General features: G+C 40.5%; 1 protein-coding gene across 1 annotated transcript; it reads left to right on the top strand.

Moving 5' to 3' along the window:
- The first annotated feature begins 8,735 nt into the window (after positions 1–8,735).
- Positions 8,736–18,346, top strand: MRPL42 (mitochondrial ribosomal protein L42). The gene is made up of 6 exons (XM_058805601.1): positions 8,736–8,968; positions 10,035–10,186; positions 11,981–12,044; positions 12,954–13,038; positions 14,301–14,464; positions 15,713–18,346. The coding sequence occupies exons 2-6, from the start codon at positions 10,105–10,107 to the stop codon at positions 15,756–15,758; spliced, it is 441 nt and encodes a 146-aa protein (XP_058661584.1). The 5' UTR covers positions 8,736–8,968; positions 10,035–10,104; the 3' UTR covers positions 15,759–18,346.
- The last annotated feature ends 4,935 nt before the right edge of the window (positions 18,347–23,281 follow it).

Here is a 23,281-nt window from a genome sequence, read left to right as displayed (position 1 = left end):
CCTTTCTGAAATCCAGAAAAACAACATCTACAGCCTTCCCTGCATCCACTAGCCGGGTTACCTGATCATAAAAAGTGATCAGGTTAGTTAGACATGATCTACCCCTCCTAAATCCGTGCTGGCTAGGTCTGATACCCTGGCCATCCTGCAAGTCTTGCATGATGGCACGTAATATGAACTGTTCCATTATTTTGCCAGGTATAGATGTCAGACTGACTGGTCTATAATTGCCAGGATCATCCTTTGCGCCCTTTTTGTGAATAGGTATCACATTGGCCAGCTTCCAGTCATCTGGAATCTCACCAGTAATCCACGACTGTTGGTAAATGATAGAGAGTGGCTTTGCAATCTCACTCGCCAACTCTCTCATCACCCTGGGGTGGATCCCGTCTGGTCCCATAGATTTGTGAATGTCCAGGCATTTCAATAGTTCTATAACTGCCTCTTCCTGGATAATGTGGGGACCATTCTGTTCCCTAAAACCATCTACCAGTCCAGACGGACGGGAGTCTTGAGGGCAAGTTATCTTCTCATTAAAAACCGAGGTAAAATAGGCATTGAACACTTCTGCCTTCTCCTCGTCTGTAAATGCTAAATTACCACCTGTGTCCATTAAGGAACAAAGGCTGGTCTTACCTTTTTTCCTACTATTAATATATTTGTAAAAACGTTTTTTGTTATCCTTAACAGCAGTCGCTATCCTGAGTTCAAACTGGGCTTTGGCCTCCCTAGTTTTTTTCCTGCATACTCTAGCAGCCCTCTTGAATACATCCTTGGAGACCTGACCCTTTTTCAACTCTGATACGTCCTCTTTTTATTCCTAAGCTCTTCCAAGATCTCCTTACCCAGCCAGGCTGGACGTTTGGCCCGTTGACTGATCTTTCGGGATACAGGAATGGTTTGTTCCTGCGCCTTCAAGATCTCTGCCTTGAAGTAAGCCCACCCTTCCTGAACTCCTTTATTTTTAAGGGCGGCTTCCCAAGGGACACTCTGAATTAATCTCTTAAACAGGCCAAAGTCCGCCCTCTGCAAGTCCAATGTACGAGTTTTACTCGTGCTCCTCCTAATATCGCCAAATATTGAAAACTCTATTATTTCATGATCACTCTGCCCTAAACGACCTCCAACCATCACATCCCCCACCAGCCCATCCCTGTTTGTAAATAACAAATCTAATGTAGTCCCTTCCCTGGTGGGTTGATCTACCAGCTGTAACAAAAAGTTATCTTCCATAGTTTCTAAGAATTTTCTTGATTGCCTCTTTACTGCTGTGTTAAATTCCCAGCAGATATCTGGTAGATTAAAGTCACCAACAAGAACAAGGGTTGATGCTCTTGAAACGTTGCACAACTGCTTATAGAGTAAATCGTCTACTTCTTCTTCTTGATCAGGTGGACGATAACAGACTCCCAATATGATGTCGGCGTAGTTGGCCTTCCCCTTGATTCTTATCCATAAACATTCGACCCCTTCTTCCTTTGTTTCAATTACACAAATTGAAGTTTTTGTATACTCAAAAACATTGGAGTATAACTACTGCATGAACATACAAGGACATTACTACAGCTTCATAGTAATAGTAACGTCTAAGAATGTGCATCGTTATTTATGGGAAATAAAAGCACAGAAAATTGAACTAATTTCCCATAGGTTACTAAGCAGGCCAGCAGCACAGCCAAGAATAGAACCCTATGTGCATATGATTCCCTGTCAAGTGTTTTCTTCCAGTTTGAAACAGGACATAATTTCTGTGTACTCTGGTAGAAAGTAAAGTTCTCTGGCAATGGCAATTCTAGGAGTAAGAGTCCATGACTCCAACCCTTATTTAGATATCAAAGCATCTTCACTGGGCCACACCCTCAAGACAAAAGTAATTGGAAAATTATGTATTTTCTTACAGTGCATGCTAAATTACTTCTCTTTCTTTGTTTCTACCTTCACCCCCCCCCCCTTTTTTTTTCTCTTTTACACTCCTCACAGAAGATTGTCCATTCAAGGACTGGCATACATGGAAGAAAACACAGGCCAAAAGTTCCTTGAAAGTCTGTGAGACACAACAACAGAGTGAAGCACAATTGGCTCAAATAAATGCTCATCAGTCTTGAATTCAGTGGTCCCTTTCAAGAGTCGTAGACCAGGAACCTTGCATCAGTCAGAAGCAGCAGCAAGTCAATCTGGCTTATTATGTTTAGACATCTTTTGTTGCACAACAAGTGGTCTGTCACATCCTGGGAGTTTTCATTATACCTCTCCTTCTGGCTTCTTTTATGAAAGGGCTTTTGAAGTCCACTTGATCAGGAGATGGCAGTAAACAAAAACATTGATTTCTGTTGTTATATCTACAAAGATTTAGATTGTTCCCCTAAGCCATTTTAGCTCCCAGAAGGACTGCTGCAGAGATCCCTGAGTACCCATATTGGGCTGAAAAAGCCATCCAAGCTGGCTACTCCAGAATAGCAACTGTAGACTGTCGCCTGTAGTCCCCATTCAAATGGGCATTCATCATTCCTATAGCCCAACTCCAGCAAGGCCTGCCTGCACAGTGGTTATTGAGTGTGTAGTTTCATGTCAAGGGCACACTACTTTTTATTTGCATTGCTGCTAAAGAGGACTGCTGCCTTCCTCCTATGCCACACACTGCTGTTCCCTCAGCTCACACCATGATCTCACCTAAGATGAGCTGATCAAAAGCACAAATGGTTCCTCGGTGAGCTGCTGTGAACCACAGGCAGCTACACAGCTGTACAGGTGAGGCATAAAAAAGGACGAGAACTCATGCCTGAGGGTGTGAGAAAGGGACACTCTATAGTTCCCTGCATTAGGGGTAGTGTGAAACTATGTACTTGAGGTTATGTTAAACCAAACAGCTGAGTCAATCTCTTAAAAAGAGCATTTCTGTCTTCCCTTCCCATCTCACTCATACCTTCTTTCCTTACACATGGCATTTTCCCCACTGTTCATTCTGCTGAGCTGATGCAGTACACTAACTTGGCAGAAAAACAGCCATTCAGTCTAGCCTCATGCTGGACTGGTGAATTGGTTAGTCTTACAGTGGGGTCTGGCAAGCCCCAGACAATAAAAGGTAGTGGGAGTGAAATTGTACCTGTAGTGTCCATGACTAATTAACTCAGCTTTGGATGCCCCTCAGCCTTTTGGAGAAGCTGCAGGCAGCAGTGAGGTCCTGCTGCCTTTCCCTGTATTCCTTATCCACTCTTGTCATTGGTATGTATCTACTGAGGCATAGGGGGTTGTTGTTGGGGGTTGTTTTGGGCTAAGTTACCCTTCTGACCAGCTCACTGAGGCATCAGAGGTGGCACAAGAGAAGCAGCAGGAAGCAGCAGGAAGATGGTGCAGGTGTAGGACCATCCCCTCCTGCAGCAGTGACCTGTTCTGTTGGCTGATCTTGGCCCACTGCACAGGCCAGGATGGAGAGCACAGTACTCCTCCCACAAATCTGTGATTATCACACCATTGCTGGGATTACAGTGGTTCCAAGAACAAAGCTAGGCAACCACCTTACTCACCCACAGGGTTGTACAATGCTACTATGGGCAGGGAAGGTAAGAAGTAATTGCAATTAGGCAATTAATACACCCAGAACAATTCAATATAGCTGCTGACCATCTTCCTGTGACAGCTTCTGCTGTCATCAAGTTACCATCGAATTACTCACTGAGTGGGTGCATCCAGGCCAGCTGAGCCTGTGGCTGACTAATCTTATTTCCTCCTCCTAGCCCTCTTTGCAATCTTAGAGAAGTTTTACTGTAATTACAACTCTCTTTCAAACCCCAGATTCTTTATTTTTGCATAAAAGCATTTCTATATTTTTACCAAGTATTGTAGAAAATCTGTTCTACAGCAAAAACCAGATGGATGTATGTATACAAGCAGAATGAATATTCACAGTAATATCCACATTTTATATTAAAAATGCTCAGTAAATCCCAGAGTAATGTCACAAGAGTTGCTATGATGCCTATATACAAAGGGGGAAACTAAGGCACAGAAGTGCAGTGTTTTTCATTTAGCAGTAATTTAAAGTGTCGTTGGACAATTTCAGAATTATCTGAACTGGCAGGACTGGGTGAAACTGTACTGAGAGAAGGAAAAAAACCCACCAGTTATACGTTTTACCAACTTACAACATCAAAATGGGATGCTATGAGTAGGAGCCTTCATTGTAGCAAATAATTTTTGATTTTCGTTAAGTGGCTGCTTGAGTAGAGACAGTGTTGTTTCCTTGAACTATGGTAATCAACACAAATTATTTAGGCTGCATATGACTGCTGAGGCACTGTAGTCTTGTCATCTGTTATTTACAGTTGCAGCTTCCTCCTTATCAGTAACAGGATGGAGCAGTGATGAGATGGTGTGAGATATGCTGAAGCATAAGGAGGGCCTACTGACATAAACCTTGATGTTTACTCTGGGTGTTTACAGACTGGCTTAAAATAGAAATCTGTCTGTCTACAACATAACTTGAGAAAAATTGAGAATTAAGACCATAACTAAACTACAGTGTCTTATTAGAAATTTGATTTCTACATTTACAGGATATCCTCATAGAAATTAAGAGACAGCATTTAAGGAGTGGAGACCCATCCATCCCCATTGTTAAGACACAACCTTTGCAATGAAACACATCCATCCCTTCACAAATTCAGGTCCACTTCTAGGTATGATTGTGTAGTACCTTGCCAGTTTAAAAGGAAATAAAGGAAGCCAAATGCTTATTCCTAGGAATATTTTGAAACCTTGTGGTTTCTGTGAAAACAATAAATGTGTATTATATTCAGTTTGCCAATGATCTAGCCTGAATGATTTTCCTAAGAAGCAATTTCCTAAATATGTCACTGCAGCAAAAGAGCTGGAACAGCCAGGTCCTAATTTTCCATTTCTCAGAAGGGCTGTCTGTGTATGTGTGTGTGCAACTGCTCACACAAAACCCACGCCAGTGCAGATGATATCTCTGATTTATAACTTGTTCATCTAAAACAGAGCCAACCAACATAGTGCTGCCCTCATCACTACATAGCGTCTGCAGCCTAACTATAGCTCAGCCATCTGATCAGCTGGAGATTTCCTGGAGAAGTTTGTAATTGACTGTTGGAGTAAGAGCAGGTTGATGGTTTATCTTCAGTAAGAGAGCAACCTAGAAACAAAACTTCCCAGGTTTCCAGAGACAGGAAGTCCCAGAGGTCTGGAACTCAGCAGTAGTGCCTCCATCGTATCTCCAGAGGAAACAGAAAGAACAATCTTCCTGCTGAGCGAATACAGACTGAGTGACTCTCCCCTTTGCTGTCTACAAGCTGCTGAGGCAGGCAAGGGCCTTGGCAGTTATTAATAACCCCATCTCCAGACATGCTGGAGAAGTGTGCAGTCACGCTTCTGAGCTGTCCTTAAGCAATTCCCATCTCCCTTTGGAAAGCTGTAATCTGTCAGAACATGCTGCTAAGAATATACTTGCAGAACATTATGCGTCAGGGAGGGGGTAGACCTCATCTACTATCTCCTAAAAATCTTTTTATAGAAACTACCTAAAAATAGCCTGGAAGCCTAACAGGGTATGTGGTTCAGCTTTTAAAAAAATAAAAATAAAAGTTCTGTGGTACTTTCAATTGCAACTTTTCAGAACTAGGATTTAAGTTACAGTTAAGTTAAATCAGTTAAATCTTAATTTAAGTTAAGATTTGTCATTACAGGGACGTTCTAAAAGTGCACATTGCCAGAATAAGAACCTTACAGAAAAAAGTATGTCATTCAAAACAAGCAGTACAGACTGTAGCTTCAAATTAAAGCTTTTGTTGATCTTTACCATCTCATTAATGAATTAGCTTCTTAGCTATTAACAACTCAATGCCACCAGCCTATAATATCCCACCATTAGGAGACTTGTTGGTCACATTCATCAGGAACATTGGAAACTCTACTTTTTCAAACTCCTGTCTGAGGAGAGCACACGTATCTGCAAGTGTGTGTCTGTATGCAGTCCTCAGGAAGTACAAATGGCATTGAAGAGTAAAAAATTGTCTTTATTAAAGCAACTAAATTGATGTAGGAAACAGTAATGTAGGAGCACCACAGAAGTCTTATATTGTAATCATGACTGGTATACTCAAGCATATCAAGTTTTAATATTTTGTATTGGGAGACAATTTCTAAGGGGCTAGGGAGGTTTTTATTTTTTTTTTAAGAAGGTACAGCTCCATATAGAAAAGATTTTTAAAAAGTGTCTTGCACTGGAGAAAGAAACAGGTGAAATTTACAGTGGTCTTCAGTTGTGAAGGGAGTTAATTTCAAGTTTTCCAGTGCACAGCAAAGGATTTTTGTCTCCTACATGGGTGAACAATGTCCTTTTGAGAAAACAACTAAGAATCAGAGTTGTCAACCACAGTCCTCATCATCCCTGAGTTTAGGCAATCTTTTAAAGAAGCTATGACAATTAAATCATAAGCATCTTCAAGAAAAGTCAGAGAAGCCTTAATTTTACTTAGTATTTCCTAGGAAGGAAATGAAGGCTTAATGTACTTCTCAGAGGTTCACACACAAACACTCACAAGTAGCACACATTGCATTTGCATACAGGTGTGTCACACTGCAGCTGACCAGAAGAAAGTGGAGAATCCTGAGCAGTTCCCATCCTGAAAATACTGAAATAACTCTGTTTACCCCTATTATGCTTATGGACAAAATATTCCTGAAGCTCACTCTTTAAATGAAAATTCATTCCTTTCTTTTAATTTCCAGAGTGCATTTATTTCAGACAGTTTATTGCCATTTTATTTTTTCAGCACTGTCCTTGAGTTTAAAATCCTCAAAGCGTTTTATTTGTCCATCAGTAGAACTGCTGTCTTGCTTGTATTGGATGTTTGCTTCATTGTATAGGATGCTGCCCTCATCCTATACAGCACAAGAATTTCCTTGTGGGAATCATAAGCTAGTACACAGCAGAAATTAGATAGAACTGTGTTCCTTCTGTTTGGTGCATGAGCCCAGATCAGATGCCTCTGTATCTGCACACAGAAACTTGCTGGAATTACAAAATGAGTTTATCTCCACAAATCTGGAGGAGCTTTGTAGGGGGGATGTGATTTCTCACCTTGATTGCATCTCTCTAAGTAGTATGTAAAACATTTTGGCCCATCTGTGCTCCCTTTTTCTATGGTGTAATGAATCTAATATTGCAAGGAGACCCAAAATGGGGGTCTTCCATCTTCCTTCGTATAGAAAAATACTCAAGAAGAAACCTTTGTCAGTGCTACTGGGAGTGATCAGCTCCTGACTACTGATTTCTGGCTATACTTTGCTATACTGCTGGAAGTTATCAGTGTAGCTGCACTGATAAACTTAGCTGAAATTGTGAGGCTTTCACTGATGACAACATGAAATTGCAGTACCACAGTCAATGACCAGAAAAGATGCAATCCTTGGAAGCTTTCTGGAAAAGGTTGCTGCCTTTCAGGAGACAATAACCAAGAGTCTCCAAAACGGTAATGCTGTGACAGGAATGGAGACACAGTCTGCTGATGTGACTTAGAGGCTTTGTGGATGTGAAAATGCCTGAAGTGCTGGAGCCATTCCAGATACTAGAGCAGCAGGTCAGACAATTGATTTTTGTCTTTTCTTCTTGCCTTTTATCAATATTTTGTAAATATAACCTTGTCTTTGAAATGCTTTGTGACTCAGTCTATGAAAGAAGTACAGCAGGTAGCCTCAGAGAAGCCGTGTGCCTGAGACATTCAGGTGAGTTTTCTGTATGCCTTGAATATTGAAAACATGCAATTTCATCTACATAAAATCCACAGCCCTTCTCTGTAGAAGATTGTTACAGGTACTGTGAATATCTGGCTGGCTGAACAGAGGAAGCTGCTGCAGCCACTGTGTAATTTAACCTGAAAGCAAGCAGGCTATGCTTGCAAGCTTGTGAAATAACCAATAGAGATGTCCCTTTGAATTATGGGATTAGAGGGGGTTATTTTGCAGCTAATATAAGACTATGGCACGCTGGCACGTTCCCAGGACCGGCAGGTGCACTGCTGCCCGTTGCTGGGGCGTTGTGCCCCCTCCCGCAGCTGAACAGCTGCTGCCAATGCCGAGGTCGCCTCAGCGCCTCACTGCGGGTTTGAGCCTCTCCCAGCACAGGGACCAGCAGGGTGAGCAGTGTTTGACCAAGGGTCCCTTGAGGAGCGCTGAGGGGGCTGGGGGTGTTTAGCCTGGAGCAGACTCAGGGGGGCCTCTTCTTTCTCTACAACTGCCTGAAAAGAGGTTGTAATAAGGTAGGGGTTGGACAACCCATGACAGTGTTGTCCACAGTGGTTAATTATTGGCTTATTGCACGCCAGGTAATGAATCTGGGTTCTTGGGGACAGCAGCACAAGAGGAAGCGGCCTCAGGCCAAGGGAGGTTCAGGTTGGACATCATGAGGAATTCCTCCACAGGAAGGACTGTTAAACACTGGAACAGGTTTCCCAGAGAGATGGTGGCATGGCCATCGCTGGAGGTGTTCAAGAAACGACCGCACATGGCGCTTATTGCCATGGCCTAGGTGTCAGGGTGTACAAAGATGGGTCAAAGACTGGACTGGATCATCTCAGAGATCTTTTCCAACCTAACTGATTCCATTAATATGTGTTTGTGTGTCCGCTTGCTCCCCGGCCCGGCCAGCCACGGCCCGGCTTAGCCAGGCATCCATATTACTATCCAGCGGCTGAGGGCTCGTTGCCGGTGCCGGAGCAGCGCTGAGGGCCGAGGGGAGGCGGCCGGTGCCGGTGCCCCCTCGCCGCCCGCACTACGAGTCCCGGCGTGCCGCGGGCCGAGCCGCCGCCGGAGCCGGAACGGCCGCGCGGCGCCGCTTCCGCCGCCGGGGCTGGTGCGGGGCCCGCGGGGGAGCGCCGGGCAAGGCCGGAGAGACTCTGCCCACGTTCGGAGGGGCTGAACCCTGTGCGGCGTGCTCAGGATTTCATAACGGGTACTTTTTTCCTTGCTTTGACGGATTAGTGACTTGGTTTGTTTGTAGTGCTAAATATCTTTAGTTCTGAGCCGCGGGTTTCGTGCTCCCGCGTGTTGCTGGAGTTTGCTGCGCGCTGTCTCAGGCATGGGGCTGTTCCCATTCAAACCCCAGCGGTCCTCGCAGTGGGGCCGGGAACGGGCCGGGAACGGGCTGAGCCCTGTCAGGTGCCTGACCCTGTCCTTGGACCGAGATCCGCCGCGTTCCTCGCACCCTCTTTGTTCATGAGCCTCTGAGGGCAAGTTATGAGCGCCTCTGTAGGTGCTGCTGCTCCCCTAACTTCAGCAGCATTGGCACAGATAAAAAGAATGCTGAAAAATTATATGTCAAAATTGGAAAATGCGTGTTTCTGGTGATGTTCTGAAGCCCAAAATTTCAAGTACTTTTGAAAGGTTCTTGTTTCTTTTTTTCTTTTTTTTAATGTGTGTGTGTTTAAACTGTTTCCACTTACGTTTTTCTAGTTTTCACTATAAGTTTCTATTTAAAGCAATTATTTTTTTTCAGTAGACAATGAAACATAAGGTGTCCTTCTGCTTCTGTGAAATTTAGGTAACATTTAAGGTATCCTAAATGGTGTTTGTGAGTTTTCAGGTCTATTGCTGAAATGGTTGAAACCAATTAACTGCATTCAAGAGTTTTTTAACTACAGCAAGTGTAGTTTATAAGTATTTCTATTTTTGTACGGGCTGGTGTTATTTACATTGTTAACAAGAAAAGCATATTTCATGAGTAATTTTATGGAGTGTCAGAAAGAAGGATGCAAGTTTTAGGTGGGTGAGTACCAGTAGAAAAGCCTGTGAGAAGGCACAGGCATGGAAGCTTTTTTTTAAAGTTTAACCTTCAGTAAATAATGTCTTGTGCTATTTTTGACTGTTAAGGAGACAGGTACCATTATCTCAAGTGATAAGGATTTATAAACAATTGATAATGAAGAAATATGTTGCACAATTTTTTTCCTTAAGATATTCAAGAAGTTTAATTGTTAGTCTTTTGTATCCTGAATAGTTACAGAACTGGTTTCTTTCAGAGGGTGTTCTGCAGAGAAAAAGTTCTTTGAGTCCCATCTGTCCAGGACTGGTTTCCTCTCTGCTGTCACCATGGCAGTGTCACTTAGAACTGTATGGCCCAGCCTCCTCTGGATGCGTTCAGCAGCAGCCTGTAAGCAGGTCCCACTGCAGAGTAAGTAGTGATGGAATTGTGGAAGTCCTGTACTAAAATTTGTTCCTTGAGAACCTCTTTCCTGTAGGGTTTAAAGTAATGAAGCATGGAAGTGATTTTTCTGTTTGAACAGAATCTAGTCTGTTAGTCTGTGCTGTATTCTAATAGTAATCTAAAGGATGTCTTAATTTGTTTTTTTCTTTTTTTATGCTTTGAAAACCTTCATGGTCCAAGTAGGATGCACCCCAAATTATTGATTAGCTTGTAAATACTTCCCTCTTACCACTGATTATCATTGAAGATTTAAGTTGATTTTTTCAGACTTAGAAAAGTGGTGAGAAAAGGCTATAGTAAAATCTCACTTAACATAAACAGAGAACAAGTAGAAACAGGCAGTACTGTTTCTTAGATTTTTGTCCATGTTTTAGATGTCAAGAGAAGGAAATAGGGAAGATAGTAAAGGTGGTAGAAAAGACAGTAATGGAGGAAATAGAATAGACATGTTACCACTTAGAGGTAAGTGGGCAAGGAAGGGAAAGAAATTTTAGGAAGACATACAAACTAATTGCAGTTTACCGGAACTCAACTCCTTAATAGCTAAGAATAGTTTAATTAGAAGAACTGAAGAGTGGAAGTGCTAACAGTAATTCTGAATTTAAGAGTTTGCATCTAAAATATTTCTGAGAGAACAATAGCTACACAAAAGTTTCTTCTTGGCTTTTTCAGCCTTTGCAGTCTTGACACAATGAATGCTCTCTCCCTGTGCTAGGAGCAGCCATGAAGAATCCTATTTGTATTAAAAGATGGTCTAAATAAAATAATGTCAGATAAAGTTGAAACCTTTTTATGACTTAACAGAAAGCTCAGAACATGTGAAGACTTGTTTCTTGTGATCATAATTGTGTTCTAAAAGTGTAGTTGTTGAATAAAGCTTTACAGGACACAGAAACTTCCATGTGGATTTGTCTCAGGTTCTGGCAATTAGGAAAGGGCTTCTCAGTGGAAGTCAACTCCAGGCACTTCCCAGGCCCACCTTAGGCCTGGATATCTGCTTTGTTGTGGAAGGCAGTGCCTACAGGATGATTCCTGTGTGAGGGGCTATTGAACAACTTAGATTAGTTGTGTTTGAACTCTGTGATCTTTAAAGTCTTTTCCAACCTAAATTATTCTGTGATCCTATTAAAACAATGAGAATCAAACCATGGGGAAGGGACTTTGAGTGGTCTGTGATCCAAGCTCTTGCTCAAAGCAGGGTCAGCTCTGCAGTCATATTGGGTTGCTCAGGGCTTGCTGGGTCTTTCAAATCTCCAAGGACAGAGAACTCACAAACCTGCCTGAGTCCCATCCCCTTGGCTTGCTGTCCTCATGAAGAAAACATTTCTCTACATATCCAGTCAGAGCCCCTCCTTTTCACTCCTTTTCATTTTTATAATAAATATTGCTGTGAATGAAATTATGACCTTCCCTCTAAGTCCTCTAAGGTTCTTTACATATATAAAGGATATTTCCTAATGGTGACTTCTCCAGGTATTTTGTTCATATAGTGATTTTACTCAGGAAAACAATACAACTAGGAAGATAAGTATAGGTCATAGCTGCCTGCACACTGTTTTTTTTTTTTTGATTGCACTGCTAGAAAGCTGTGTACTAAAATGAACTTCTATTTAGACAGTATTTGGGTTATGTTAATCTAAAACTGAATATGATTATAATCCCTGATTAAGACTTGAAATAATGAAAATTGAAAATATAAACTTTCTTAACTGGGCACAGCTCTGCTTGTTTCTACATCAGAGTTCTTTATTTTTATTGCAGGTGGAGCTGTGTATCATGCTTGCCAAAAATCTACATACTCAGTTCTCCCTGAAGACTACAATTGGTATGTAAATATATTTTGCTCTGTGGCCTTTTCATGTAATGTGTATTCCAGGGCTACTTTCTCTCTCTGTCCTGAAGTCATCATATAATAGTATCAAACACATCTATTGCCAATATTGGATATATGTAATAATTTCAGCTAAAGTACTGTCTCTGATAGTAATGGTTATGAAATTAATGTTTCAATGTAATGAAAAGTCACGCAGGACTCGTTCTAAACATGTTGATGACTCCCAGTAGCCCTGCAGTTTTGTTTGTGGAAGAGCAAAATTAGCTTAGAGTAGTAATTTCCATTGATGCTTGTTGTTAAGACAAGGTCCAGGTATTTTTGTGCTGCTGCACGGGGAGTCTGTGTAGAAATGAGAAAAGATGGTACAAATATAGTGAGAAACACTGAATTCATGTCACCACAGTTTTAGGAAGCTAAATGTTTCATGGGAAGGGGAAGGAAGGTGAGAAAATTATATTCTCACAATTAACTCTAAGTAGGACTTCTTGTTCAACATTTTTTTACATAATAGAAAAGTTAGAACCCCAGAGTTTGTTTTCTATTATTTCATTACAGATGCATACATCTTGTAAAGACATGGTGTCCTAGAGATCATTATCCCAATCTGTTTAGAGTTTTATGTGGAACTATTTAAGCGTTTTAAGATTTTTTTTTCCAACTCATAATGTTCAGGTATTTTAATAATTTATTTTAGCCCTTTTTTCCACTCCATGAAAAAAAAAAAATGGAAGATGGCTGAGAAAACAAAAACTTGGAGGTTTGGCTCAAATGTTTATGACCCTTATTTTATAGAAATTATGACAGATTCATAAATGCAGGGTCAAATCCAGTTTTTTTTGGGATATGGGCTGCTCAGTTGTTCAGTACTTCTGAAAGTTAAGAGTTTTTTTATTTTTATAGCAAAGTGGAACTTGCAATGACATCTGATTTGAAGACAATTGTCTGCTACCACCCTTCGCTTGAGATTCCATATGAGCATACAAAAGTATGTCCAATGTGCACATTTATATTTCTTACTCTTGTAAAGGCATTTAGTAATTCATAGGTTTGAGTCTTTAGAGCATCTTTTTAAATTTGAAATTACTTCAGCACATCTGTGAAGTAAATGACTAATGAATATAACTGTTGCCACAAGGAGGAGTTTACTCTTAGTTGAATTAAGGGCAAGTTGAAGAGTGAGAAAAGCTCAGGTATCACAGCATACAGAAGCTCTAGTTGAATGAAAGGCACTAAAACACTTGTGCACTACAGAGAAAATAGTGTCTGTCTACATGGGTACTACTCAGAGAGGATGATTGGAATGCAGGTTATGGCTCACGTCCTCCTGCACAAGAGAAAACAAAGAAATACTGCTGCTACTGTTTTCAACTCAAACTTCAAGTTCCATTCAGCATTGAGTTCATAAAAACCACAAAGAACTCTAAATACTGATTTTTATCTATCAGTAGTACTTTCAATGTGATCTTTACATTGATCAAAATATATCTGGTGTTGTGATTTAAAACCTAGATAAATTTTTCTAGTGTACATTTTTTGTTTGAAGTTCCTGTTCCCATGTGCTAGTAAAATACTGCAGCTGGCAGTTGTGTTGCTGAAGTACCCAATGTGAAAATCCTCCATTGAAACCTAAAGCATTTTAGCACTTTTTGCCTGCAAATTACATAGCAGTATTTTTAAATCTGTCAGTTGCACATAGCTCAAGAAAAACAGGTGTAAAAGGCTTAAACAAGGGAAAATACTTGTAATAGTGGTAGTAGTTACATTTCCAATTGAAAGCAAACAACTTGGTCTTACCTGTTGCATAAAAAATTAGGAAGTGACATTCTTCTCTAAGGTACATGTTTTAGCAAAGATTTTTAGCAATTATGATGGTTGCTGTGAATAAAATTCTGACTGGGAATGGTGTGGATACTTCTGTGTTAGTGGAACTGAAGCTGATGATTCAGCTAGTGAATTGTAAGATTGAGATCTGCAATAATGACTACAGGAATGCTGGTTTTAGGATCACCAGTTGTAGAACCTAGAGTAAAAAGGTGTTTCTAGACATATCTGCTCCACAGTGGTGTGGTTTCATTTGGGGTGGGAAGGTGAGGACAATAAACAGCCAGTGTAATTGCAGGTATTTTTCTGTATTTTTCAGCTGTTAGATAGCACTACAGATTACTCTTAGTAGTTTGGCTTTTTTACTTTCTCAGTTAAATAAAACAAGGAGAAACAGGACATTCATATACATTATTGTTTTGCTAGCCCATACCACGGCCAGATCCAGTGAATAATAAAGAAGAAAACCTTGATCAAGTTTTAAAATCCAGATTGAATGAAAAAGAGCTGAAGAACAGTAGAGGTCCTACAATTGAAGAGCTCAGCAAAATGTTTTACACAACAAAACATCGCTGGTATCCTGTGGGACAGTAAGTATTTTCAATTTGTCTGTTCCTTTTGGAAGTAAAGGGAAATGCAGGAATAATTTAATGAGCAGATTCAACCTAGGATGAGTCATGTCAGACAAGATACCTCTAACATTTGGGCTAGTACATAAAATTTTCAATGCAGTGTTGGGTGAATGGAAGACTGTATATAATGAGGGTTTTTTTTAACACTGCTCCTTTGATAGCCTTTGCCACTTTTTTCTGTAAAATATGTGACAGTGCAGAAATTTCTCATACATCCTGTTAGCTACTGCTTTGAGTCATTTACTAAGTTCCATAACAGAATCTAATATGTAAAATACCCTCAGTGGACATAACCAAACAAGCTTGGAAACATGCATTGCCTATTCCTTAGCAACCTCAGTGGGATGCTTCTCAGACTTAAGAGTAGTAGAGGTTTTTCATTTGGAATGGTGAAAAGTGCTCTTTGGTGTGCCTTGTATTCAGAAATGGAGGAGGAAGAGAGGTGCACATATACATGACTGAGCTTAAAGAGGACCTCTGGGCATTACTAATGTCAACCAGCAGCATTCTGGTGTGTCTTACACCCTTCCACTCCATGGTACGCTGTCTTTCAATAGCTGCTAATTTTGTAGCTATGGAGACATAATACAGGCAATTTTAAATTTTTTTTTTTTGTTGCTATCCACAGAAAACTTTTTAATTAATGTGCTTTGGGAGTAGATATAATGAATGGAAAGATAGGACTTTCATGACCAAAGGGTAGCTGTCACTTCGATGAAGATCAGACAGGATCTGCCTTGTTTAGCATGCATAATTATGAGGAAAGTGTGGTTCATTATTTGTTCAGAATAATTTGTTTTTTAGTTTTTCTGCAAAATATTACACTATTTAACATACAGTCTGGCACAGCTCTTTTGAACATCTTTGTTCTATGGCAATCATTTTAGCCAAAGGCAAGGCTGACCATGTAATAAAATTAACTTCACACAAAGGATTAAGAATAAACAGCAGCCTTTGTGCCTATTCAGCTGTAGAACTGATTGGATTATTGCGTGCTTGTAGCAGATGTAGCAACAGAAATGAGTAGCATTATGTAACTCCACAAACAACAGAGATGACATCTAATGAGTGGTGATGGATTGTGCTTGTGTATCTTGTATTTCACTTCCTTGTGTAACCTCGGATCACTCACTGGGGGCAGAAATACCACAAAAATAAAAGGCCTTCCACAACTTGCACTCACTGCAGTGTGTTTTTTTCTTTTAGGTATCACAGAAGACGCAAGAACCCTAATCCTCCCAAAGACCGATAACCAAGATAAAAACTTGTTCATCAGGACTTTGCTGTCAATTTTGATTGGAAATAAAAGTTACAGAAGGTGACATGTGTGGCTGTAACATGCTTAACTTGATTTGACTGTTATTTTCTACTAAAAGCAGCAAAATGGCACTGACAAAACAGGGAATCAGTGAAGGCAGTTGTGCATTCCTGGTCAGCAAATGGACTAGTCTTAGATCAGGATGTAACAGGGATGGAGTGCTCTGATTAAATTCAAGAGGTCAGAGGCTTATCATTGGTCAAGTGAATCCATACAAATCTTCTGTCAAAATGGAAAGTCTAGAAATGGGTGTGTTAGGGTTTGGTGGTTTTGAGTGGGATAGTATTTCTTTTTCTTTTAGGAATTTAGTAAGGTGAGCTTGAATATTGAAGTATTAATGAAATAGTTTTTATTAAAAATATTATGTGAGGTATTTGTGAAAACAAACTGGTTTTCTTCTTCTGTTACACTTGTGAGATACCTGGCTCCATGTTTAATTATACATCAGCCAAGTGATTGTAGTTAAGCCTGTTGTTGTGTATGGAAAACTGGCCAACTTGGTTAATTTTTAGCATCCAAGACACAGTAACTTGCTCTTCAAAATCATCCAGCATTCTCGGGTATCTACAAACTTCTGTGTGCATTTGTGGTTCATGGGGGTTTTTTGTTTGTTTAATCTACCACTCAGTGAGGATGCTGTGTTCATACATAAGCTGGAATAGCTGTATCACAGTAGGAGTTTGGTCTGCTTCTACTTCATTGCTTTATCATTGTGTACTGCTTAAATGTTCTTCCTCCTGTATATGTCATGTAGCTTTTTTTCCTTCAGGAAAAGGGAAAAAACCTTTGTTCCAGTCTACAGTTTTAGGCATCAGCCCTCTAATAGAAAGGGCTAGCTTGGAACATTATGCTGCTGCAGAGATGCCAGTGACTTCATAAAGCCTTCTTAGTAGATCCTTCTAAATAATCAGAAAATAATTGTCTCATGTACATAATATATTTTTATTGCATTTCCCTTCCAAAGCAATTTGGATAAACTAGGAAGGGGTTTGTTTCTTTTGTTAGTCTAGTGTCATTTCACCACCATGCATTTTCTACAGATTTTGCTAGAAGTTGAGTACCACTCATCTTCTCAGTTGAGATGTAGAGAAACTACATCTCAACTGTTAGTTAGTTTCTAAAGATACTACTGAATAACCTTTTTTCCCTTGAACATCCTTTATTTGTGAAAAAAGCAATGTTGGATGTGTGTAAAAAGGCTGCCTTTAAATACTTGTGGGAATTTATACAGAAAACTAGTGCCAGTGCATTTTTAACTCCAAATGCTGGGTAGCTGATAATGGTTTATCATGGCAGAGCATGAAATCCTTTTGCTCCTTCACTCTGTTGTGCTTATATCAGAGTCTGTACTCAAGCCAACATGAGCCAAGTGATTTTGGCTTGTTATTAATGGTGTGTTGCTCACATAATAAGTCTGCTATTGTGAAGTAATGTCTGTGGGGTCTCTGTGAAGGATGGCTGCTTAACTCTGTAAGTTCAATTGCATGAACATACTAGTGGCTTTTTCTGCCTGGAATAAAACTTTTTGAATAGATTGTAGCAATTTGTAGTACAACAAATTTTGGTATTTTCATCAGTATGTGGTGCCTGATGAGGACTCTGGTGTATAAGTGAGCTTACATCTTATGCAGTGTTTTATGTTCCAATGCAGAAAATTGAGTCCCTTTTATTTTTGGAAAGCTGAGACCTAATTTGTCACCGTTTGACTTCAGTGTAAGAAGATATATCCTTGGACTAATTTCAACTTTAAATTGTTTTCCCCCATCCTTTTTCCCATATTTTTACTTACTGCTGCCTAATGCTGCTAAGAAATTTTGCTTTACAGAGAAACTTTTGTAGTCATAACCTTCTGTTATGACATTTGTCTGTTCTTGCCTGTCAAACCCTGTTTGTGATCAAACATCCACAATCACTGTAGAAATACTGGCTTGCACAATGTTTCCCAAACATTTTGGATGCTTTTCAGGCATTTTGAGAGCTAAAAATCTATGATGTGCTTGGCTGCTATCTTTAAAGTACTTCCTCTTCTGACCAGTGGCTGGAAACTGTCTAAAACACATGTTCACTACATGTACCCTGTGCCCTTTTGTTACTAATTCGTAACATTGATGTTTTAAAATCTTTCCCTGCATTGTGATGCTGCTTTCAGTCTTACTGTGTTTTCTTTTACTAAATCTTTTTCCTGAGTTACCCGAGGCATGACACAATTAAAATACTACTCTCGTAGTAATCTGAAGCTCTCTTCTTGGTTTTCTAGGTCTCAAACAACTGGCTTTGTTTCTCTTCACTTGGAAACTTGGAATTCAGAATTCATCCACTTGATTATTGTTCTACTTCTATGCAAAAAAAAAAAAAAATTTTGAAAGTTAGTTTGGGATTTCTGTTTTCTGTTGCCCTTGTTCTTTGTAATTGAAAACTTAAGTTGCATGAAATTTGCAATGTTAAGTCTGTTCTGGCACTTTGTATCCCAGTTAGGGATGTTTGGGCACTTAGCCATTTGTTTTGTATCTAGTAGCTGTTGAGTTCCAGAGCATCTTAGGCTGCTTGCTGTGGGTAGTAGACAGCTGGGTACATCTTACTGAGGAATTTTTGGTTTTCAAAAGTCTCACTAAAAGTCTCCTCAAGCCTTGCTTGGTCTGTATGCCATTAGAAAACTTGTTTCAGTCATGTATCAAAAGTTTTGCCCTTAACTCCCAAAATTGTTAGGTTTGGAAGGGACTTCTGGAGATCATATAGTCCAACATTTCTGCTAAGGCAAGGTCACCTGCAGGAGGTGACAGGAACACAGCCAGGTGCATTTGGAATGTCTGCAGAGGAGAAAACTCCACAACCTCCTTGGGCAGCCTGTTCCAGTGCTCCCGAGCAGGAATTCGGACCATTTAAATCACTGTTCAATTAATCTGAGTGCCTCAGCGAAAAGAAGTATTTCCTCTCCTCTAATTATCCCCAGATTAAAACAGAGCTGATGCTTTGAAGAGGCTTTTTCCCTTCGGTGCGCGCCGCGGGAGCTGCCGTGCAGGCTGCGTGCGGCACCACCGGGAGGCAGCACCGCCCAGGGCGGAGCGGGACCGGGACCGGGATCGGCACCGGCTCTGCGGCAGCTTGAGCCCCGAGAGGCGGCCCTGGGCTGCTCCCTTCCTGACACTCGGGAGCACTGCGGCAAAAAGCGCTCCTTAACACCTCATAAAGGACTTGCACTTAAAGGATCAAAGGTTTTTTGCCTGTTTAACTTTTGTAGGGTGTCTCAGAGACAAAAAAAAAGCTCCACCATCCCAGTCTGGGGAAAAAATGAGTCGATAGTGGGGCAGTAATAACAGCGCAAATTGGCAGCAGAGGGTTGTGCCAATGCCCTGTCCCTGCTGCTGTGCTCGTCCTTGTCCCTGTCCCTGCACCGTGGCAGCCCCAGGACAAGCAGGATCAGGAAGTGTAGCTGGTTTGCTGATCAGCCTGGCTGGAATGAGAGCAGCCAAGTGGCTTTGGCTCATCAGTTCCTAAACTGGTTTCCCCACCAGACAGACAGACGGACAGACGCTGGGACTGGCACACAGGAGACAGGAGGAATGTGCTGCTGGGCATGTGACAAATGTCATGACTTTGTTTCATTCCCCAAGATTGCAGTGAAGGCAGCAGTTACCCTCCTGCCCATCTGCCCACCCATCCTGCCATCCCTCCTCCCCATCCAGCTATGAAGTTCTATAGGAAACTTCTCTCTTGCTACTGTTATAATAGGTCTGAACTTCATCTGTCATGTCCAAATTCTGCTGTGCCACAATAAATCCTTGTGGCAGGTCATTATAAGTCACAGTACCGACTGCTTGTCAAAGCCAGTGCTGCATTTCTCAGTTTCTCCAGTCTATGAATTTTAGCAGCATGTAATTTCTCACATGCTCATTCCATCCTCAAAGCCAATACAATGTTATAAAATGGAGAGATAAAATAGATGTAGGCTGCATTCCTCATCTGTAATAGATGATGTATATTTTGTTTTAATGCTACAAAATATGCATATTTTGTTTTAATGCTATTTTGTTATATTGTATATAACAAAATTGACCTAGAGCAAACCCACTAGTCACCAGTATAAAGGAACAAATTGTGTACCTACGATACATAAAATTTGGGGTTATCTCCAAGATTGAGACAGATACTAATTAGACATCTAAACCTGAGTTAATCTTCAAAGGCTCCCCTTATGGTCAGTCAGCACAGAAAAAGTACATGCAACAGTCAGTTGATCTTATTTTAACATTTTATTGGCTGGAATATGTCACACAATTGTCCTCTGAAGATGCATTTTCCTTTTCTGTGAAGGGAGGATGAAGATGATATTTTTTATCTATATTGGGGCCTTTATCTTTTTTTTTAATGTAGGACCACAACTGTGCAAAATACTCTTAAAATTCAGATAAAACCATTTTTGATGTTTCTGTTAGCCTTCAGTAGTATGTAGTCTGTATATAGGAGCTCTTAGTTTTCTATATGAAGTAATTCACACACATTTAATTTCTAAATGTACACTGTGTATGAAATTTTAATTCTCACTTTGTAATTAATCAGCCCTGTAATGCTAAAAATAATAAGCTGTTTGGAGAAATAACATAATTACTTATTTATATATCTTTCTGGTACCTCTTATGAAATGAGCCTATTATTTCAACTGTTATCTTTTGGTGCTTCTACAAAAGCAAACATGATGAATTATGATTTAATGGGCAATTTGCATGGAATTACCTGAAACTTTAAATACAATTGATACAGAATGTTAGTTCCACTGTGTATAACTACAGCTGTTGGAACACTGCAGATCAGACAGTGGGAGGTGTGTGGAAGCTGCATGAACTAATCAGCATGTTTGGTCAGCAATTTTGCATTTCCTGGCTTCTGGGGGAGTAGAAGCTTATGGACTGGCATGCCGCTTTATTAAAGATCATGATGTAGATGTTTGTATCGTACAGTTTTTCGTTGTATGGAGACAACACAAGATGTTGGCACAGCCAGTAGAACTAAGAAGCTTTGCCAACTGGTCTTTATCAAACATAAATACAGGAAAAGGTTGTGCTTATATTCAGCTTTACTGCTTGTCAAGATGAAAAACAGTGTCATGTAAGACGCAGTTTACCTTTTAAATAAGACCAGTTTTGACTGCTACCAAAGTTTGATTACTCAGCAAAAGAATCCCCCTACCAGGAAAATGTGAGATGATTAAAAAAATTCTGCAAGAACTTCTTCTGCTAAAACTAATAAAATGTTGACCATGAAAGTTACGGAGAAAACTTCAAAGAATGGTGAAAAGTAATTGCACTAAGCCATTACCATGTTGAATAAAAATTAACCTAAGTAAAAGATTAAGCTATTGAAGCATGACCCTCCTGTATAAACATGTATTTCCTACTCACTAATGGTAACAAAACAGAGCTTAATAGTTTCATCCAAAGATTATTGTTTCTTAAACAATCCTAGTCATTAGCACCAAGTTTTTTAAACACTGCTGAGGTTTCTTGTCTTAAACACTGCTAGTTTCTCATTCAAATGTGTTTGATTTGTTTAAACAAATAATATGCTAAGTACTGTTTTTCTGAAGCCACTGTCTGTAGGAGTTACACTGCATCAGAGCTGTGCTGCAGGAGTGGTCTTCATTTGCTTTAGTTAAGACAAAGTGATGATTTTTATTGAATAATAAACAAATGCTAGGAAAAAAATTTCCTTGACCCTTAATTATTTGGTTGTTATAAGTAACAATATTTGCTTGGTTGTTATAAGTGACATAAGGCTTCATATACTTTTAAAAATTTATTATGTAATTTTTAATATTGACTGGCTTCAGTATAGGTTCATTTGTTATTTTCCAAGAACATGTGTTAACAGAATTCCCTTTCCCCCATGCCATTTTTCCTACAGGTAAAACCCTGGCATTAGTGATGGAGTAACAGAGTGGTGGCGAGTTCCACAAAATTTAGAACTAGATTAAGAAAAAAGGATTTCCTATCCAGAGTAGAAGCACAGAGCAAATAAAATTCATGGAAAATTCCTCATAAGCAGAGGTCAGAAAAATTACAGAGAAATTGCCTTTCTAGAGCATATATTTGTATTTTAATACTGAAAGAAACACGCTCTAGTTTTGGCTGCATAGGGTTACAACAATTGACTGGCTTTATATGGCCATATTTGTTTGAGAAAGATTTGAAGTAAGACTGGTAAGGCTGAAAGGTGACACCATGGGCTGAGAAGAGAAGAGCAGCAGCGGTTAGTACCTGCACAGTGCCTAGCAGGCCTTGTCCAGTCCAGGGACTAAAGCTTGAATTGTTAGAACTGGGTGAGTTCTGTTTCAATACAACCAAGATTCTAACTCACGACTTTGTGGAAATGATGCAGGAAAAGCCGTGTGTTTCTTTGGCAGTGCTGCATTTATTCTGCAGTGAAAGTACCTGTGTGACTCTGGCAGGTGAAACCAGGGCCCTGGGCTTCCCCACACCGAGGTGGCGCCAGCAGCAGGGACACCTTCAGGATCCCTCTGGGCACGTTGTTATGTGGCAGTCGGGGAGCTCAGGCCCCTGCTGCTGCTGCTCCCACAGCTCCAGAAGCCCTCCTGAAAGCCATGGCTTCCCACTGCTGCAGGGACAGCACCACGCACCATTCCCAAGGTCTCATCCTGCCTGACTTCACAGGATGTGCGCTTCTGAACCACCCAGGCTGGCTGTGCCCTCAAAGCTTACCGCATCGCAGGAGGTGCAGCACGTACCCTCCCTCTGCTGCCAGGGGAGCACCCTTCTCACAGGCTGAGGGACAGTTTCACACCACTGCACAAACTTCAAACTGAAAGGCAACCCAGAAAAATCACAATTGCATGTTGGCTCTAGAGGGGCACCAGAAGGAGTCCAAGGAGCACTGTGGGATGTGAATACAGGAGTCTGCTCTAGAGGGAACTAGCACAGCTAGTGTGAATATTCCTCTTACCTCCCTCTTGACGTCAGGGACGTTTTTTTTAAATGTAGAAAGACAAGCTTGCTCTCTGAAATCAGGTAGTGTGAACCCACAGCATTTTTAAAGATTACCTTATCTTAAATTACCATTGTTCACAGTACCAAGTCTGAATAAGTCTGGCACAGGCTTATACACACAGCAATTCACACATGTAATTAGTATTTTCTAAACAGTTTCAGTCACCAATCCAGAGTCTCCCATTCAGAGATGCCCCTGTTGAGGCTCCTGTAAAAATAAAAGGATTTTTCTTCTGAATAAACAATTATGCAGAGAAGAAAGTGCTTTTCTGTAACACCAAACAAAATCTGCATTTAGGAGTAAGCATCTTCTTACACATTCAACCTTGGAGTAAACGAACCATACCAAAGGTCACTAAATGTCATTGTTCTGTAATTTTCAGTCTTCAGAGGATCAAAGAAATCTGAAGATTCAAGGTGAGACACTTGGCAAAATAATGAGGTGAAAGGCTTCCAAAG

Source organism: Ammospiza caudacuta, chromosome 5 (assembly GCF_027887145.1).
Source record: "Ammospiza caudacuta isolate bAmmCau1 chromosome 5, bAmmCau1.pri, whole genome shotgun sequence".
Lineage (NCBI taxonomy): Eukaryota > Metazoa > Chordata > Aves > Passeriformes > Passerellidae > Ammospiza > Ammospiza caudacuta.
Note: the sequence above shows the minus strand (reverse complement) of the source record. Positions and strands in the feature narration are given on the sequence as shown.